This window comes from Chionomys nivalis, chromosome 8 (assembly GCF_950005125.1).
Source record: "Chionomys nivalis chromosome 8, mChiNiv1.1, whole genome shotgun sequence".
In the NCBI taxonomy this organism is placed as follows: Eukaryota; Metazoa; Chordata; class Mammalia; order Rodentia; family Cricetidae; genus Chionomys; species Chionomys nivalis.
This window is the reverse complement of record NC_080093.1, coordinates 46,043,653-46,058,770: the sequence shown is the minus strand read 5'-3', so window position 1 is coordinate 46,058,770 and position 15,118 is coordinate 46,043,653. Positions and strand designations below refer to the sequence as shown.

At 52.9% G+C, this 15,118-nt stretch overlaps 1 protein-coding gene across 5 annotated transcripts in view; it reads left to right on the top strand.

The window, feature by feature from the left end:
• Nucleotides 1-14,279, top strand: part of Syt7 (synaptotagmin 7) — a 61,203-nt gene extending 46,924 nt beyond the window's left edge. For 2 of the 5 annotated variants that reach the window (XM_057779256.1, XM_057779257.1), the window contains 5 exons: nt 2,244-2,514; nt 4,251-4,420; nt 4,809-4,923; nt 5,430-5,629; nt 9,231-14,279. In XM_057779256.1, coding sequence (XP_057635239.1) covers nt 2,244-2,514; nt 4,251-4,420; nt 4,809-4,923; nt 5,430-5,629; nt 9,231-9,335 — 861 coding nt within the window. In that variant the 3' untranslated portion in view covers nt 9,336-14,279. The remainder of the gene's footprint in view (nt 1-2,243; nt 2,515-4,250; nt 4,421-4,808; nt 4,924-5,429; nt 5,630-9,230) is intronic. The other 3 variants (XM_057779259.1, XM_057779260.1, XM_057779258.1) reach the window with 2 other exon arrangements.
• The last annotated feature ends 839 nt before the right edge of the window (nt 14,280-15,118 follow it).

Sequence of the window (15,118 nt, the reverse complement as noted above, 5' to 3'; positions counted from 1 at the left end):
ACAGAATCCTCCCCACTGGGGAACATGGGACCTGGTACAGGCTAGCTTGATGTCTTTTAAGGGTTACTTCTGGGACAGAGGTTTGGGGCAGGGGAAGGGAAAATTAGGCAGCTTGGTTGCCATGGAAATGACTTGTTCACTAGGCCTCAGGACTGGGCCTTGAGAAAGCTAAGCAAGTGGGTACAGATGCTCTGCCCCTTTCAAAAGTAAAGTCCACCCAGACAGTCCCGGCTCCCGCCAAGAGCGAAGGGAAAATGGTGGCCTGAGATGCCTCTATAAGATGAGAGGGAGTTGGTGTTCGAGTCGTCTGGGCTGGCTCTGCCTACTTGTGCCGTGTGCCTGGTCACCCTCCTGGGAGCCCTCAGTCTAAGTTCCATGATCCCCAACCTGCAGGTTCAGAAAGTGACGTTCAGGGGAAGGGGAGGGCTGCTGTGGGCCGAGGGAAAGCGGGGTAGAGGGCTCTGCATGGAAAGCCACATCCTGTGTGGGCCTGGGAGAGAGCCTGTGGGCAGCGAGATCAGCTGTGTGTGTGGGGGGGGGGCGGGGTGAGCAGGAGCATCAGCGTGTAGCGCAGGTGGTAGCATGCTCGCCTAACATGCACGAAGCACTGTTTGATGGTGGGGTGGCACATGTCCCAGAAGTCAGGTGACAGAGGCAGGTAGATCAGAAGCTCAAGACCATCTTTTCAACATAGAAATAGAGACCAGCCTGGGTTACGTGAACCTCAGGCTCACACAGACATAAAAAATTAAAAATATAATTAAAAAAAAAGTTTGGTGCAATTCTTCCTTAGCCACTAGGTGGAGCCAGAGGTCAGATTCAAACTATGGTCTAAGTTCAGGCAGGAGCCAGGCTCCCACCATTGCTGGCCACAAACCTGGTTTCAAGTTCTGACCGGCCAGTCAATCAGGGGGCTTGAGGTGAGTGGCCTAGTATCTCTGTGCTCCAAGTCAAACTTTGAACATACTAGTGCCTGCCTTAAGATATAGGATGACCCAAAAGATGCCAAGTGGGTGGCATACAGCAGTAGGGTTGGCCTGCGGCAGGTGACTGGCCTCTGTGCAGTATTTGCCACTATCACTTCTCCTTGGTACAGGAAGGCCTTTGCTCTCAGAGGCTGCAGGGAGGGCCTTCCTATGACTTGGGGCCTGGGCATGCTTGGTAGAAAGAGCGGGGCATGACATCAGAGACGGAGGGTCCCTACTGCTGTGTGAACTTGGACATGTGACTTGACCTCTTTGAGCCAGAGCCTCCTCAGCAAGAGGCGGGTGACAGCTGCCTGGTCCGGCAGTAAGAAGGTGATGTGTCTTCACCATGGTAGGTGCCTCTCTCTGCCTTATGTCACTTGTGATGGTCTGTGTTGAGAAGCTGGGGCTGTCACTCCAGGAAGCCTGAGGGGCCCAGGGATTTTCTGAGAGAGTGTGGGGAGAAGGCAAATGCCTACCATTTTGTCACATCTGAATTCCCTGAGGCCCATTCTTGACTCCCATCTTGGTGAAAGGCGATGTGGACCAGGGAACAAGCCCTGACTAGGCAGATAGAGCCTCAAGGCCTCCCATTATTCCTGTGAGCAATAATCCGACTGGGAGATCCCAACTGCTTTCCTCACCCCTTTCCTAGTTAAGATGAAAATATGGTTCCCAGTCCCTCCTTGTGACTATCTACTACTGCCCATCCTCTATGCTGAGAAGTGGGGACTGGGAACAGGCATAGCCTGGAGGTACAACCTCGGTGCCCAGGGACCCCCAGCCTCGTTCAGTCAGACTCCCTGGGGACAGCCTGGCAAGCCTCTCAGCATCCCATCATCCTCCTGAACACTATCTTGTAAACTGCATCATCCATGGCCCCCAGAGAGCCTCCTGTGTAAGAGCTGGGATGCCTCCCATGAGTCCAGAGTGCTGAAATAGGAGGGGAGGGAGGCCAGGACAGCTCAGGGTGGCTCTTGGAACTGAGCAGAATTATGGCTTCAAGGGGAGGTGGGAATTTGGGTCTCCTGCTCACAGCTATGGGGTCCAGGAGGCAGACTCATTCTGGCCCTGTTACCCACCCTCTTTGTAGTTAAGTCCAGGCTCTCAGAGCCAGAACATCCTTCACTGGCCATGACTGTGATGGACCACTACTGTATCCAGCCATGTTGTGACTAGGAGAAGTTGGCTTGTCCTGCTGCCTTGGGCCCTGTCCAGCTGCCCAGGAGCCTGGTGGAGACAGACTCCCCACCAACCTGCCATCTTTTTCCCCTGCAGCTCTCCCCAGGCTCCGAGGAGGATGAGGCCCATGAGGGCTGCAGCCGAGAAAACCTGGGTCGCATCCAGTTCAGCGTTGGCTACAACTTCCAGGAGTCCACACTCACCGTGAAAGTCATGAAGGCGCAGGAGCTGCCGGCCAAGGATTTCAGTGGCACCAGTGACCCCTTCGTCAAGATCTACCTGCTACCCGACAAGAAGCACAAACTGGAGACCAAGGTGAAGCGGAAGAACCTGAACCCACACTGGAACGAGACCTTCCTCTTTGAAGGTGAGGCTGGTGCCACTCCCAGCATGCCTCTTGCCCCCCCCCCCGCCCCACCGATCCCATCCCACACATGTGGCTGTAGGCAAGAAACATGAACCAACCCATGCCTGCAGGTACACGTGTACAAGCACAAACAGGCAGGTGTACACACATGCATATAAGATGCATGCACACACTAATTCCATGCACACACAGGCCCGATTAAGCTAATGCATTTTGCTTCTAGCTGAGATTGGTCCCAGGAGGTGAAAAATGTCAATGTACAAGCCATAGACTGACTGAGGAAGGAGACTGGTTCAGGCTAGAGTCCCAGCTTGTGGCATTCAGAGGTTTATTGCTCTGGAGCAACCATGTGAAGGGCCTTTATGCATCTAGTAGAAGTGCCAGAACCTTCTGGGACTTTCTCTTTCATCCTCATCCTCATCTCCATCGGCCCCTTGCTCTAGGCTGAGCTCGAATCTCGGCTTTCTCATTTACTAGCTGTGTGGCATTAAGCAAGATCCCACCCAACCTTTGGTGTCTTCAGCTATAAAAGAGGTAATAATTGTAATTAAACAAATTAGTAACTTTTCAAAGCACCTAGAGCAGACCCTGATATCCAGAAGGTGCTGATATGGCTTGTTGAAGATATGGTTTGTTGCTGGCCTTTGACTCCTTCCCACCATGGGAGACGAGCAAGATTTTGGAGCCATTCCCTCTGGCTCCAAGAGGCATTGAGCTGAATGTGCCCCTTGCTCCCAAAACCACTCTTTATCTCTCATGGCTGAGGACACAGGGTGTGTAGTGACGGAACTGTCCACCCATCTGTGATACCAGGAAAGAGAACCTAGATGTAAAAGTTGGGAATTGGCTGGAGCAGGTATGGTGGAGGCTTGTGGGTTAGGTCCTGATGCAGGCAGAGCCAGGATTTCAAGGGACCAGGGGAAAGTCTATAGGGATGGAGCCTGGGCACAGAGGAAAGAGTGGGTACCAGCTCACAGTGGGAAGTCACTGGGGCCACACTTTGAAAGGACTAGGAACCTTCTGGGTACACTGGAATGCTAAAAGGAGCAGGCTGTGGGATATTGTCTATTTTTAAAAAAATCAATCTGGCCACAGTGTTGAGAATGAACCATGGGAAGAAGCTTGGGAGCAGGAAGGGCAGTTTGGACGTTCTTGTGGCTGCTGGGAAGAGTTACTGGTAGTTTGAGTACATAATATGGGATCTGTTTAGGAGGAGGAACAGATAGGTAGGCTTATGCCTAGGGAGGAAGGGAAGAAGAAAGCAGAGTCCCTGAAGCTGGTCTGTTCTCATGGGAACCTTTCTAGTTTCCCTGTCCCCAGTCTTCCTAGGTCAGGCAGAGCCACTTGCCCAGACTTGATCCAGAGAGCAAGAGGGCCACTGCCCAGACCAGCAATGGACATACAAGCAATGAGCACATTAATGGCCATGGTCTTATTGTTGCTCCTGGGACTGGCATGTAAACCATCTGAGCCTGTTCCCCCATCTGTTGGGTCTCATGAGACAAAGTTCTTTCTGGCACTTCAGAAAGTGCTACTGCAGTAAGCTGCGGCCCCTTGGCCTAGGCTCTGACAGAGGACACAAGGTCATCCCCAGTCACAAGGCCTGCCTTCCTTCTCCCTCCCATTGTTCCCTTCCTTTCTTCCTCCCTCTCCCCATCCCTCCCTTCCCTCCATCCTAATTTCTTTTCTGGTTGCTGTAATAACCCTCCTCACCTTGCTTGTCTGCCCCTACCCAGGTTTTCCCTATGAGAAAGTGGTGCAGAGGGTCCTCTACCTCCAGGTCCTGGACTATGACCGTTTCAGCCGCAATGACCCCATTGGGGAGGTGTCCATCCCTCTCAACAAGGTGGACCTGACCCAGATGCAGACCTTCTGGAAGGATCTGAAGCCATGCAGCGATGGGAGTGTAAGGCCTTTCATTCCTCTAACTGGAGCCGTGTGGTCAGGGTTGGCAGAGGATGCCGGTAGGACTCAGAGTGGAGAACTGATGGCAGCCTCCGCAGAACTTTGGGATTCAGAAGCTGGGGCAAATTTTCTGAGCTGTGCAGTGAGCGAGCCCAGGGCTCTGCCCATGGACCTGGGAGCCCTGGGTAAGCACAGACTTGCTAGAGGAGAGAAGATATCATAGCAGTGACAGGCAGAGAGACTGGCACTACCCGGGGCAGGGCAGAGGACCCTGCAGCTTTCTGGCCACACCTCCCCTTCTAGTTCCTACACATATCATCCCTGCAGGGAGATCAAAGGGAGCATCCCCCTCCCTGTGACCCAGCCTCACCCCCTCTGTTGCCCTACAGGGGAGCCGAGGGGAGCTGCTCTTGTCTCTCTGCTACAACCCCTCTGCCAACTCCATCATCGTGAACATCATCAAAGCTCGCAACCTCAAAGCCATGGACATCGGGGGAACATCAGGTGCTGAGCCTCATCATGACAGGGTGGGCAGGGGATGCGGAGGGCTTCCTGGCACATAAGGGCCACTTTGGATATGGAGGATATAAGTGTTTTGGGGCCCCAACCCTGGCCTCGACCAGTCCCAGCTCCTCTGACTAGACCTGTGAGAACTCTTTGGACACACTCGGGATCAGTTGTCATCTTGGCAACCAGGCCTCCCTGAATCAGGAAGAAAGGCAACATTGTGGTGGGGAGACCCCATTCTATCTCCAGTGCCACTTGCATGTGACCTTGGGCAGACTCAGTGGAGCGTTAGCATAAGAACATTAGGGCAGTGTCCAGGGTCGTTTTACCTGCTGATTATTCCTAATCTCTCTCATTCTTGCACTGGCCCGGCCTTGTCTCCCTCTTAGAAAGCATGTAGCCAGCTCCCGCTTAAATTTCTGCACCTAGAAAGGCATGGAGATCCTTGAATCCTCCTGACACACACACTCTGCCCCTCTGACCCTTCCTCTACTGCCCCCCAGACCCCTACGTGAAAGTGTGGCTGATGTATAAAGACAAGCGGGTAGAGAAAAAGAAGACGGTAACAAAGAAGAGGAATCTGAACCCCATCTTCAATGAGTCTTTCGCCTTTGACATCCCCACGGAGAAGCTGAGGGAGACCACCATCATTATCACTGTCATGGATAAAGACAAACTCAGCCGCAATGATGTCATTGGCAAGGTAGGACTGGATGGGATGCATAGCCAGGTGCACAAGGGTTTGTCCTTAAGAGGCAGCAGGGGCCAAGGTTAAGCAGAGGCCTGGATACCAGGAAAGAGCCATTCAGACAGGGAAAGAAGGGATGGGAAAATGCCTTGAGTTCCCCAAAGGTTTTCTGGGTGGGCTCTCAGACTGGTTCAACCTTGCTCATGGGACGGGCTGGGTGGGGCTATAGCAGAGCCCTAGCCAGAACCAAAGACCTGACTTCAGTTCCTAGTAGGTTTGCACTCCAGTGTGGCCTGGAGTAAGTCACTTGTCCTCTCTGAGTTTCTGTGTTCTTGTCTGAAAAATGAAGCAATGCCAGGTCTCTAGAGCTCCCCAAAGTCAGGTAAGAATTACCTGAGATAGATGGAGACTCTGGATGAAGGTGGCTCTTTTTTTTCCCCCAAGACAAGGTTTCTCTGTGTAGCCCTGGATCTCACTCTGTAGACCAGGCTGGCCTCAAACTCAAAGAGATCCGCCTGACTCTGATTCCCAAGTGCTGAGATTAAAGGAGTGTGCCACCACCGCCCAGCAAAAGTGACCTCTAATTGCATGTTGAGCAGGATCCAGACCCAGAGCTGATTTGAATTTTTCGGCAACACAGTTCTGCGACATAATCCTTCCAGTTTTCCACTTTGAAAGGCATGTTTCTGTGTTTATGATTCAGTGTTGGGAGTGTGGGCACAAAAGTCTGCCTGGTTTTGGTTTTGTTGCTGTTCATTTGTTTGTTTTGTGGCCTTTGGAATGGAACCCAGCCATACACTGCCACTGACCTATACCTATGGCCCTGAAACTCCCCCTTACCAGCTGTCACCTCTTTGAGCCTCATTTTCTCTGCTCAACATGAGAGCAGGGAAGTCCCAGCTACATAGTTTAGTGGGAACATTTGATAAGGGCATAGCGAGATGCTCAGCCTGGTACTTGGAGTACACGTATAGCCTCAGTTGTAATAGAAATTAGCTTGTACATGTGGTCACCCCTTCAGTAACATAGGTTTGCTTTCCTTTGTTTTGAGACAGTCTCCCTGGCAGATATGGAACTCACTGTGTAGACCAGGTTGGTCTTGAACTCAAGGACTTCACCTGTCTCTCCCTAGTGCGGGGATTAAAGCCTTGTGCCACCATGCTCAGGCTGGCCTCAGACTCATTATATTGCTGAGTTTCTGACCCTGCTTCTTCTGTCTCTCAAACACTGGGATTATAGGCAAGTGCCGCGGTACCTGCTCTGTGCAGTGCAGGGGGTTGGATCCGGGGCTTTGTGTGTGCTGGGCAAGCGCTCTACTGACTGAGCCCTGGCCAAGTCTCAGAAGTTTGCCCAAGAATAGTGCGGGGAACCAGTGACCAGAGAAGAGGGAAGGAGGGAGGGAGGGAGTGGAAAACACAGGTCCCTGGGGACATGACCATCTTGGCTACCTCTCCACGGCTGTGAAAAAACACCATGACCAAGGGAACTTATGGTTAATGAAATATAAAAGAATAACTTAGGCATTTAATTGGGGGTTGGATTACAGTTTCAGAGGCTGAATCCATGACCATCATGGTGGGGAGCATGGCAGCAGACAGGCATGGCACTGGTGCAGGAGCTGAGAGCTCACATCTGACCCATAAGGCAGAGAGAGAGCTAACTGGGAATGGCATGGACTTCCTAGCCCACCCCAGTGACACACCTCCTCCAGCAAGGCCACACCTCCTAGTCCTCCCCAAACAGTTCTGCCAGCTAAGGACCAAACATTAAATAGAATGAGCCTATGGGGGCTATTCTCATTCAAACCCCACAATGGCCATGTTTGGAGAAGGATGGCCTGGCTTCTGCAGGGAGTGGGCCAATCTGGAGACATCCCACAGACGATGGAAGGGAGGACCCAGCTGTTTGGAAGAAGAAAGCATCTAGCCTGGTAGGAAGAAAGCTGGCCCTGGGAGTATCACTCTGTCGACCTGTGGGCACAGGTACCACAGCTAGAGTGTATGCTTAGTGCAGAGCCCGCTGAGTCTTCAGAGGCCTCTCTAGCCCCTAACATAGCCCAGTCTCGTAGAATTAGGTATTCCTTGGGGATTACTTTTAATTTAGCTCCTTCAATAGACCTACCTTTGGTGGGCCACACCAAGTCAAAAGTGGTTTTGTTCTTGCTTTGGCCTGGGCTAGTTTGGAAAGCCAAGGAAGGATGTTCTGAGTCACAGCCTCAGCTCAGCTCCTAGAGGCTGGGGTTCTGCCTTTGCTCCAGGCTCTGGTGTTATGCTAGGCTGAAGTCGCAAATGCAAGCAGGGGCCCAGGAGCTCTTGTCTGTGGCCTTGTGGTGGTGGTGGTGGTGAGGGGGTAGTGAAGAGAAGTTGTCTCTCTGAAGAGTGAGCCTCAGAGACAGGGGACTTACTGAGAACTCAGTCACATGAGGGCAGATGCATGCCATCTTCAGTGTCTATAAGGCGGGTCCTACTATCCACAGACTATACAGAGGGGCCTGAGGCTGGCAGGATATTCTGCCCCATGCATTTTTGTTCTAGTGGTTTTACTGTTTGTTTTGACAGGGTCTTACTTTGTAGCCCAGGCTGGCCTCAAACTCATTATGTACCTCCAGACTGGCTTCATACTCATAGTAATCCTCCTGCCTCAGTGTGAGGGTTTTAGGTATGAGACACTGAAGCTGGTGAATAATTTTAAGTTTACAGAAAAGTAACAAAGACAACATGGAGTACCCATATCCCTCTCGCCCAGTGTCCTCAATTGCCAGCCTCTCACACTGCATCCGTCACAGCTTAAGGAGCTGATGTGGGACCTTGCTGTGACCCCACCAGACTTCCTTTGCCTTTGGCCAGTTCTTCCACTAAGGCCCCATCTCTGAGGATCCAGTACTAGGTAGCACGTTGTACTCCATTGTCCAGGCCCCCCGCCCAGGTTCTTTGACCTGTGACAGTCTCTCACCTTCTAAGGTGTCATCTTGATGGCCTTTAGGGCCCCGGGCAGAGATCCTGTGGCATTATTGACTTTTCCCGGCGGTGTCCAGGCCGGGCTCAGCTGAACACACTTGGGGATGGGAGGGGGTTCTGGGTTAGCCATGCCATGCTGTGGAGTCCAGACATGAGCCTGAGCAGCGCTGATCGTCCAGATCCCCGAAGACCTGCCTTACACCATTTTGAACATTTAAACTCCAGCTGAAGAAGTTAAGACTCTTAACTCTGTACCTTAGTTTCCCCATCTGAAAACTTGGGCTAATCACGTGGTCTCTCACATGTCAGGTTCGTAAAGATACATCAACCTCTGGATGTCAAGTCCCTAGGACAAAGCCTTGGGGTGGGTGGCAGCAGGAAATGCCAGGAGATGGGAGAGAGAGAGTAACAACGGTGCCCCCTCCTCGGGCAGGGACGGTCACCCAAGCCAATTGCCTGTGTCCTGACCTTCACTGCAAAACAGGTTGCAATCTGATGTCAAAGGGCCAGGCATGCCCAGGCCCCTGAGGGGTAGTACAGGCAGGAATCTAGGTCAGGCTGGCAAGGAGGGAAAGGGGCGGCCTCTGCGGTACAGGCTGTTACTGTGGGACAGGGCCCAAGCCTCAGAGCCTGCCATAATGGATCCTCTTCTTCCCCAGATCTACCTGTCGTGGAAAAGCGGCCCAGGTGAAGTCAAGCACTGGAAGGACATGATTGCTCGCCCCCGGCAGCCTGTGGCGCAATGGCACCAGCTGAAAGCCTGAGTGGGTCCGAAGGAGCTCCAAGGGCCAAGGCCTGGGTTCCCATCATGCCCCCACCTCTTTATGCACAATGCCCAGCCTGGACCCCTGCCATGGGTGAGGGGAGAACCCTGAAGGCTCAGCCAGGGAGGGGTACCGGAACTCTACTGGGCCCCATTTCTAGGAAGTACCAGCCCCACCTCCACGAGTCCAGCTTGGGGGTGGGAGCTCTGGGAGCCATTTCCCTGCTTTGCCTCTTTCTTTCCTGATTTGCTGATACTAAAGAAGTGGGGGAAAGCTCAAGAGCCAGAGAGGCCGCTCCCTCCAGAGGCCGCCAGGTGGGCGCAGCCCTCCGTTTTCTTTAAGGCAGTGCCTGGAGTGGAGAGAAGCCACCCCTTCCCTAGCCCCCCTTTTTGGGGCCCAAGAGAGGAAGGCCGAGGCGTTTGGCCACGGCCTGGTCTTCAGGCCCGTCCCCAGCTTCAGGTGCCGGCTGGGCCCTGGATGCCGAGGATAGTATATAGCCTGTGCTCTGGGGTCCTGGAGACATGGCCCTATGTATTTGTGTTGTGTCTACCATGTGCGTGCGTGCGTGTGTGTGTGTATGCACGCCCACACAGTGCACACATGTGCACGTGTAAGCTCGTGCGCACACGTGTGAAGGGGGTGCTCACTCCCCGTCCCCCGGGACCAGCAGTGCTGACTAGCTATGGAGAGTAGCGGAGTTCCATGAAGAGAGGATGAGGTAGGGCTGGGTCAGGTAGAGGTGAAGGCCGCAAGGACACTAGAAGAGGAAGGGTATGGATAGCTGAGTAGGAGCCGTCAGGACCACTTTGCCTGTCTCTGTAGCCCCCAGACCCATAATTCCCCAGTAGCAACTCCCCTGTAATGTCATTCCTTGGGTCTGGGCTCTTGCTTTGTAAGCACCTACTCATCCTGTGCATGGCATTCTACCAGAGCACCACCCTCACCCTTATCAGGCATCCCTAACCCCTTACCCAGGGGCAGCCCACCTTCCCAGGTCTCATATTCCAGCCAAGTTGGCATCTGCCCCACACTCTGTGGCTTGGCTACAGTCCCTCAGCCCCACTCCTTACCCCAATACCGCCAATTCCTTTATTTGCATTGTCTGATCTACCCCTAACCTCTGGGCTGACTTGACACATTCCCCCACCCCCACCCCCAGAGCAGTAGCTCTTTCTGCCCTGCCCCCACCTTGCAAATAGAGGAAGCCGGGAACATTCCAGGAGTCTGAGGTTGCCATACCCAAAGAAGCCGCCGTCTCTCCTCATCCTCTGCTGAGGAGAACTGGCTTCCCCTTGGAAACAGCAGACTCCAGGATGATCCCTCTTGAGTCCCGCCATCCCTCTACGCTGTTTTAGAGAAGACCCACTGTGACAGAGCCTCAAAACCTGTTCAGAGACTGGAACCGGACATTCCCAGAACCTACCACCAGGTGGCACCAGACCACCACATCTGTGGTAACAGTTGGTGACCACAGTTCTACCCTGGATGGCAAGCCTGACACCCCAGGAATAGAAAAGGCTCTGTCCTGGATCTACACACCTAGAGCACAGTGGAAGCATAGATATGGGCACATTTTCCTTTAGTGAGGTTCCCCTTACGCTCAGCTTCCTGCTCTTGGTGGTGAGGTCTCCTTTTTACCCATAGCAAAATGTTCTTAAATTGAATTTCACACCCCGTCCCCTGGTACCTGGAGGAATCTCTTATGTTTTAGGTGAATCATTTGTAGGCTTAGGCTGAGGAATTCTATGTGAAACAAATAGCTACCCATTTCGCTTGTAGATCTAAATGCTCCTATACTGCAGCTTTTGCTTTAAGTGGGATCTGCCCCAGCGGCCTTGCCCAGCTGGGACCCCAGAAAGGGACCCCAGAGGCTGTGTGTAAATAGGAGAGGGTACTTTCAAGAGTCTGGAAATGAGAGAGAAATTGCTGCTATCCTTTACTCCACCTGCCTCCGTTCCCTGAGCATTCCCACAGGACCATCTGAGGGGCCCAACCAACTTCCACCAACGGGAGTAAGAATGGCAGGGTTTATGGGAGTAGCGCTCTTGCATTTCTTAGCCAATCAGCTCAGAGAGCATCACCCACAGAGCTGGTTCCCCTGAGACCTACCTAGGGACGCTGGTGACCCAACCTGGAATTCCTCGGCCCCCACGTGTAGCTGGAGTGGGGGATACCGGCAAGAGGTCCCAAAAGGTGCACTCAGCAGAGTGGGTTTGCACAATAGGCAGTGGCTGAGAAGGAGTCTGGGTATGGGACAATTAGGGCAATTGGGGAGCCGGGGAAGGGGGAAACCTGAGGGTGGGGAGGGCACCAGAGCTCTGCTACCATCCTCATAGGGTCCTGGGCAAGTCACCCACACTCCCTGGGCCTCAGTTTCTCCATCTGTAAAATGATGGTAATAATACTTCACCTACCTCATGGGGGAGGTTGTGAGGCCACTATCACCTGACCCGGGGGGATCGAGGCAGGAGGGCTCTGAAGGTGCTACCCAGAGCCAAGTTGTCCCTGACACCTGAAAGCAAGGCCCACCTGCCCATCCACCCTACCCCACAGAGCCTCGAGGGACCACCAGAGCCAATCTGTCTCTTCACTGTGTCCCAAGCCCCTTTATGAGTGTCACTGACATCTTGTGGGCGCCCTAGACTTAGCTGTTATGTCGTTTAGATATCTTTTCTTGTGACCATCTTCTCCATGTAACTGCTATACAAATTCCACCTGCCCCAGCACACCCCTCCACCTGCCCTCCAGCACTAGAGGCCAGGGAAGGGACAAAGGAAAACAGCCACAAAAAAAATAAAAATTAAAAAAAAAATTTTAAAAAGCCAAGGGGATTCCCAGCTTGACTGGGCCCCCGGGGTGGGAACTGGTGGCAACTGTTTGTATTGTGTTTGAGTCCTTGAGCGCAAGTGTTTTATAAAAAATAAAACAAAAATCCACTATCACAAAAAAAGAAAAATTACAGCAAAGAGAAATGAAGAAAAAAAAAAGAGAAAAAGAACCATACAAAATTTTCCACCATATGCACCCTCTAAGCCAGCAAAATCTTCCTCTTTGCAAAATCATATTTTTGTGGGAATGGGCCCTGCTTTTTGTGGCAAGGCCTGTTCTGATAAATAAAGAATCGTGAAAAAGTAGGGCCTTGGCTATTTCCTCTGTGGGTTCCAGCCCTCTCTTCCCCCAAGGGAAGCAGCAGCTGGGAGTGGGGAGAAGGGGGAGCCTGGGGGTATCTCCATTCAGTTTGTCACCTCTGGGACTTGATTTTTCATTAGTGGCTTGGGCCTGCCTGAGCTTCCAGCCCACCCTCAGATCTAGACTGTCATCTCCACGCTCACCAGGGAGCAATGCATGTCCTAGGTGAGGCCTAAGTCATGCTTAGAAGTAGTCAGCTCTCCTACAGATCTACAGGGCCTCTCCTGGAGCTCTAGCTGGGAACATACTCCCTCTCTTCCCAGAGGACCCTTAACACCATCCCAGGTAGGCAGAAAAAGCGATGACGGGACCCCAACTCCCACTTCACCGTCACCTGCTCAGCTGCTATGACTTGGGGACAATGTCTTCTTCCAGGTCGTGGTGGGGGGAAGGAAGGGTAGGCTGAGATCTAGGTCGGCCTGATGGACCTGTGGCCTTTCTCTGACCTGTTGTCTAGGCTGATTCTCTATGGTTGGAAGAAAACCTCTCCAATCTAAAGAGCCCCATTGGCAAGTTCCAACCTGAGGGCCTGTGAGATTGGACTCCAGTGCCCTCCTGTCTGTGGTTCTGGCAAGCCATGTCCTTTGCTGGGCCCTTCGGTGTCCACTATTCACAAAGAAGCAATAATTTCCTAGCCACTCCCTGCTTGGTCCAGGGCAGCTGGCCTGCCAGTTCTCAGGGTACTGCAGAAGGAAAACTATACCTGCTTCAGATAGACACTAAGGGAAGCCCATATCCATGGGCCCTGCCCCACTCTGGAGTGAAAAGGGTCACATACCCTTTGTTCTCCCACATCTGGGGCCAGCAGCTGCCTCCTCTGTCTATACTAAGTACCCCCATTCTGAAGCTTTCCCACCCTTGCCTTTCTGTCCTGTCAGCTTCCTACACTATGGTTCAAACATCCCTTTTAAAAGGTGTGTGCTGCTGGGCGTGGCTCAGGTACAGCGCTTGCCTGGTGTGCAAAGGCATATGAAAGGGATAAAAAGCAGAGGTTTCTGGCTTTTATTCCAGAGAAGGGAGTCCTGGGGTCAGGTAAGTAGCTTCAGGGGCACCCTAAACCAGCCTGGGTTTGGGTTAGGTTTTCTTTGGGAAAGTAAATCCAGGAAACAACTTTAGCAGAGGCGGTTCAGCAAGCAGAGGTGTCAGACCCTAGCTGCTGGCACAGGGCCTCTGAACTTCTCCGGCTCACCTGCTCTGCCTGCTCTGAGCTACCCATCCATCCCTTCATGTTCCTGAGACCACTTTCTCCTTCAAGTCCCTCCCAGATACACTGCTTCCAAAGGTCTCACTGGCCTCTCTGAATTCTGGGCTCTCCTCTCCCTCTCTGAGAAAGACAGCCCAAAGGACAATCTGAACATGCTTGACGCCCTATCCTGAGCCACCCCCATCTGTTTCTTGTGAAGTCATCCACTCCCCGTGTCTGAGTCCTGTTTGTGTGTCTGTGTATATGTCCATATGTGCACATGTGTGTGAGTGTGGTGTCTCTTAGATTGTGAGCCCTTGGGCAGGGTTCCCTGTCTGAATACGCGTCCTGTGAGGCACGTCTGGCTGTGGTAATAAATGTCCATCTTCAGAGTCGCAGTGCCCCGATGTCTTGAGGAAGCTTTGGGAAAGATGTCAAAAAAGCCAGTGTGGCTGCATGGAAGGAGGGGAAGGGCTTTCGGGGAGGGTCTCCAGTTCCCAGTCATCCCATTTCCCCCCTTTACCAAGCTCTTGCAGGGACAGTAACAAAACTAGGAAAGAACTCTGCTAAGATCCCAGTATCTGCTACCCTGTCTGCCAGTCAAGAGGTCAGTTGGTCCGCAGGCTTGGGAACCAGTCAGGAGACTTGAGGGTCAGAGGGGAGGAGACAGGCTATAATTCTCCTCCATCTCGCTTGCCAACTTGCCTGCCAGCCAAGGATGGGGTGCTCTCTCATAGCCTGAACTGAGCACTGGGTAGCGGAGTCAACAATAGGCCAATGGGCGGTCGCAAACTCCTCAGCTTGTTTCTTGCCCTGCCGCCTCCTCTGCCCCTACTCTCGTGTTCCCTTGGCCTTTCCTCCTGCACTCACCTCTTGACCTCTGTCCCGACCTGACACACACCCAACTCCTTAGAGTCTCCCTGTCCCCTCCCCATGTGTGCCACCTTTAACTGCCCTGAGACTGTGGGGACCACAGATGAGGCTGTAAATGTCACACATCTCTTCCTTCTCCTCAGGGGTCAAGTAAGGGTGGCGATGATGTTGGGACCACTCACACAGTGCTTTCTCCACCACCAAGGGAAGTAGTATCCGGGAAACTGGCAACAGACCTTCCTTCCCCAGGTGCCCTCATTTCCTCAGAGAGCTTCCTAACAGTGCCGTCAGACATCTGCAGGAACTCTAACCAAACTTTCCAGAAGACACGGAATGTGCTTCCATCAGCTTCCGTAGCTCCCACTTGGTCAGTAAACAGCTATAGATAAGGATGCCAAGCTGGACAAAGGAAAAGAGGGGGCAGGAGAGGGATCTGAACGCCTCAGGATGGCCCAGGGGAGTCCACTGTAGGGCACTCTCCAGACCATCGGGCCTCAGGTGAGCCAGGGAAGGGGAGCAGAAACATCAGAAAGGAAGG